Below are 3,321 nucleotides of genomic sequence, written 5' to 3'. Positions count from 1 at the left end.
TGGGTTAGCATCACTGCTACAGGTCAGAGTCACTGAACTGTCCTCCACTATCTCACCAGAGGGACTCACTGACACAGAGGGAAGCTTTGGAGCATCTGGAGGAGACATAAATGTACATTAACTTTAATATACATCTAACAGTGCTGTTGAAATGAAAAGGATGCTCCGCGGACACTGTTCTTGCTGGTATAATGAAGTTTATTACAAACAAGCAACACATTTAACGTATAGAAGGAGTTATCCTCATTATAAAATGTTATTCATAGGTCAAGAGTCTTACACCTTTGACCTTAAAATCTGCTTCTTATATAGTTTGTTTCGTGCAAGACCTGAAAATATACCACAAAGGTTATCATAAAACATAGTGAGTTTATTTGTTAAAAGTTTGTTTCCAGGTATTTATCCAGGTAAAATGAAAGAATTTTAATGTTTGATTATTGCCGCTTGATTTAAAGCCACAGTTCACCCCAAACCTGGGGTCCCTTAAAAATAGCTGGTAAAAATCAGAGCTAAAACAGATAAGGGTACATAGGTAAGGTAGTAATGCTTTTTGAATCAAAATACAGCAATGATGTTGTCGGTGAGTCAACAATTTTCAACTCACAAAATCATAAACAATAGAATGCAGAGTAAACGTCAGTAAACTCACAAACTGAAGGAGAGGGGAAGCCCTCATCTCCTCTAACAGCACAGGAGATGCTGTTTGAAGGATAAAAGATGTCCGAGTACGAAATAGAAGTTTGTCTCCAAATCTTCTGTCCATTCTTGTACCAGACGTAGTAAGGATGACCAGGAGGAAGACAGCTGCTCTGACACGTCAACTCTGCCCGGTTATAATACTGATAGACAGCTAATCTGTTCACCTGAACCTGGAGATCTGAGTATGTGAATCATGAACAGAAGTCTTCTTTAATACACACACATATGAACAAACAAGACATTCAAAAGACATGAAAACTAAATTACTAAATATTCAGATGAAAAAGTTACCTGTGACGGACAGAGAGACTCCAGTATCACCAGTATACTTCCCACGTGGTTGGTTTGTAGTGAACCTGAACTTGTACTCAGCTGAGTCGCTCTCTCTCACGTTTGTGATTGTCAGAGTGCAGTAGTTGTTTCTACATTGAGACTGCACACGACCTGAATACTCCGGGTCCGTTCTCAGATCCACATAAACATCATTACTCTCTTTAGTGAACCAAAATGTTTCCTCAACTCGGGTTTCACGGTCATTTATTCTAGATGGGTATGTGTAGCTGCAGTGTATTTTCACTGTGGATCCTTTTACAGCACAGATCTTAGAAGGTCTGTAAGTCACTGTCCAGTCATCCTGACCATGAATCACTGTAACACAGAAGATTCATGACATCAGAGAACAGTTCTACTTACACTTATCTGTCTTAGGAGAACTCAACCTTTCCAAATCTACATCAAAGATTTTTTGCAATCACAGTCATAAAAACATACTTGTCTCTAACTACAACTGAACAAGGAGACGGGCTGCACGGTGGTGTAGTGGTTAGCACTGTCGCCTCACAGCAAGAGGGGTTCAATTCCCGGGCTGGACAACCTTCTGTGTGGAGTTTGCATGTTCTCTCCGGGTTCTCCGGCTTCCTCCCACAGTCCAAAGACATGCAGCTTAGGTGCATTGAAGACTCTAAATTGCCCGTAGGTGTGGATGTGAGTGTGAGTGGTTGTCTGTCTCTATATGTCAGCCCTGTGACAGACTGGAGACCTGTCCAGGGTGAACCCTGCCTTCACCCATTGACAGCTGAGATCGGCTCCAGCACCCTGCGACCCTTAACTGGATAAGCAGGTTACGGAAGATGGATGGATGAACAAGAAGACAATACTTCAGTACCAATCAGTTTTTATTGATACAGGATATTCATAATTTTTCTCTGCCCAAAAACTTCTTATATTTTCTTATTCCAACTTCTTTTTATTACATGCATGGCTTTCTTGTGCTTTAATCCGATTATACCTGACTTAAAATTTCCTACAGACAATATCCTTTCACTCATTTGCCACACATGTTCTTGAACATTTCTAAATCTTTTAACCTTGTGCAGCACGTCCCACACATAACCACATCTTATCTGCACACATCTCTTAATTCCCTGAACAAGATTGATTTAGCCTCTGACCATAAATGTACCACGTTTGATGCACCCTTACCACCAATGACGTTTTGGCAATCGCACTTTGAGAAAAGAGGAACAAGACAAAAATATCTTGTACAGTAGTGTCACACTTCAATAATGCTCAGAGCACGGTTCACACAATCAAAGGTTAGTTTGTAAAGTTCAAACCCAAGTAAAGCTGTCCTTGTACTTTACTTAAATGTTCAAAAGTATCGTGTGCAATGTGTCAGATCTGAACAAAACTTTAGTCTCAAACATTCAAATAAAGGAGCTAACATCATCAACAGAGTGTGAAGAGGTTACAGTGGTGACGTTACGTTGAAGTCGTCTATGTGTTGTGTTAAAGAGATATCTGAAGACGTCCAGAGTTTTACAAACAGGCACTGCATCACTTCACAAGTCAGATCTCTGAACATGATGACCGGAGAATCATTAGTTAAATGTTCACTTTGTGTAAATATCCTACAACATGAATATAGAAATACAGTACCTGGTACAGTGAGGAGGAGGAGGAGGAGGAGGACAAATCCACTCGCTGCTGCTGTTAAACTCATAGCTGCTCCTCTGGAGATTCAGAGTGAATAAAACATGTCTGCAGGTAAATAAGATACTTATGTAGTAAAGGAGTCACATCAGAAAACACTTCATGAGGAAGGGTGCTGTCTTAATAAGATGGCTGTGTCGTGTGAAAGCAGAAGTTTGAAGTTAAGTTGATAAAAATACACCCAACTTCCTTCCTCTTTACATTATTTACATACAAGATGAGCGAGTAGATTAAACTTGAAACTAAGCAGTTTCGCAAAGTCGTGAACTGCTCAAAGTAATCTCTGTGTGAGAAACTAGTTCAGAACACCACACTCAGCCATTAAAAGGCCATTTAGAAGGAGATTGTTTTCTTAAGTGTTGTCACCATTTAGGGTCAGTAAAGTAATCATTAGTATCTATCTGATTATTAAAAGTATTCAAATACTGGTAAAAGGTAGATTAAAGGTGATTTGAAAAGAATCAATGTTACAAAATCACGTTAAAGATAAGACTTCATTGATCCCCAGAGGGAAATTCACATGTAACGGCAGCACAAGAGACAGACTGCAAAGAGGAAAGAAAAACAGATGAAGAACCTGTTTGAATGGAATAAGTGCAAATGCTGACACATCAGGTCTTTTTAGTCTAA

The 3,321-nt window shown here is 39.6% G+C and overlaps 1 protein-coding gene across 1 annotated transcript; it reads right to left on the bottom strand.

Moving 5' to 3' along the window:
• Positions 1 to 20: 20 nt before the first annotated feature.
• Positions 21 to 2,784, bottom strand: LOC129114902 (sialoadhesin-like; the record flags this gene model as incomplete). Its single annotated transcript, XM_054626784.1, has 4 exons — positions 2,638 to 2,784; positions 991 to 1,347; positions 650 to 877; positions 21 to 95 (listed from the first exon to the last, which is right to left on the bottom strand). Coding segments are annotated over exons 1-4 (724 nt in total), but the record flags the coding sequence as incomplete, so codon positions are not given.
• Between the last annotated feature and the right edge of the window lie 537 nt (positions 2,785 to 3,321).

This window comes from Anoplopoma fimbria, unplaced genomic scaffold (assembly GCF_027596085.1).
Source record: "Anoplopoma fimbria isolate UVic2021 breed Golden Eagle Sablefish unplaced genomic scaffold, Afim_UVic_2022 Un_contig_10914_pilon_pilon, whole genome shotgun sequence".
NCBI lineage: Eukaryota > Metazoa > Chordata > Actinopteri > Perciformes > Anoplopomatidae > Anoplopoma > Anoplopoma fimbria.
The sequence above is the reverse complement of the archived record's forward strand: the minus strand, read 5'-3'. Positions and strand labels throughout refer to the sequence as shown.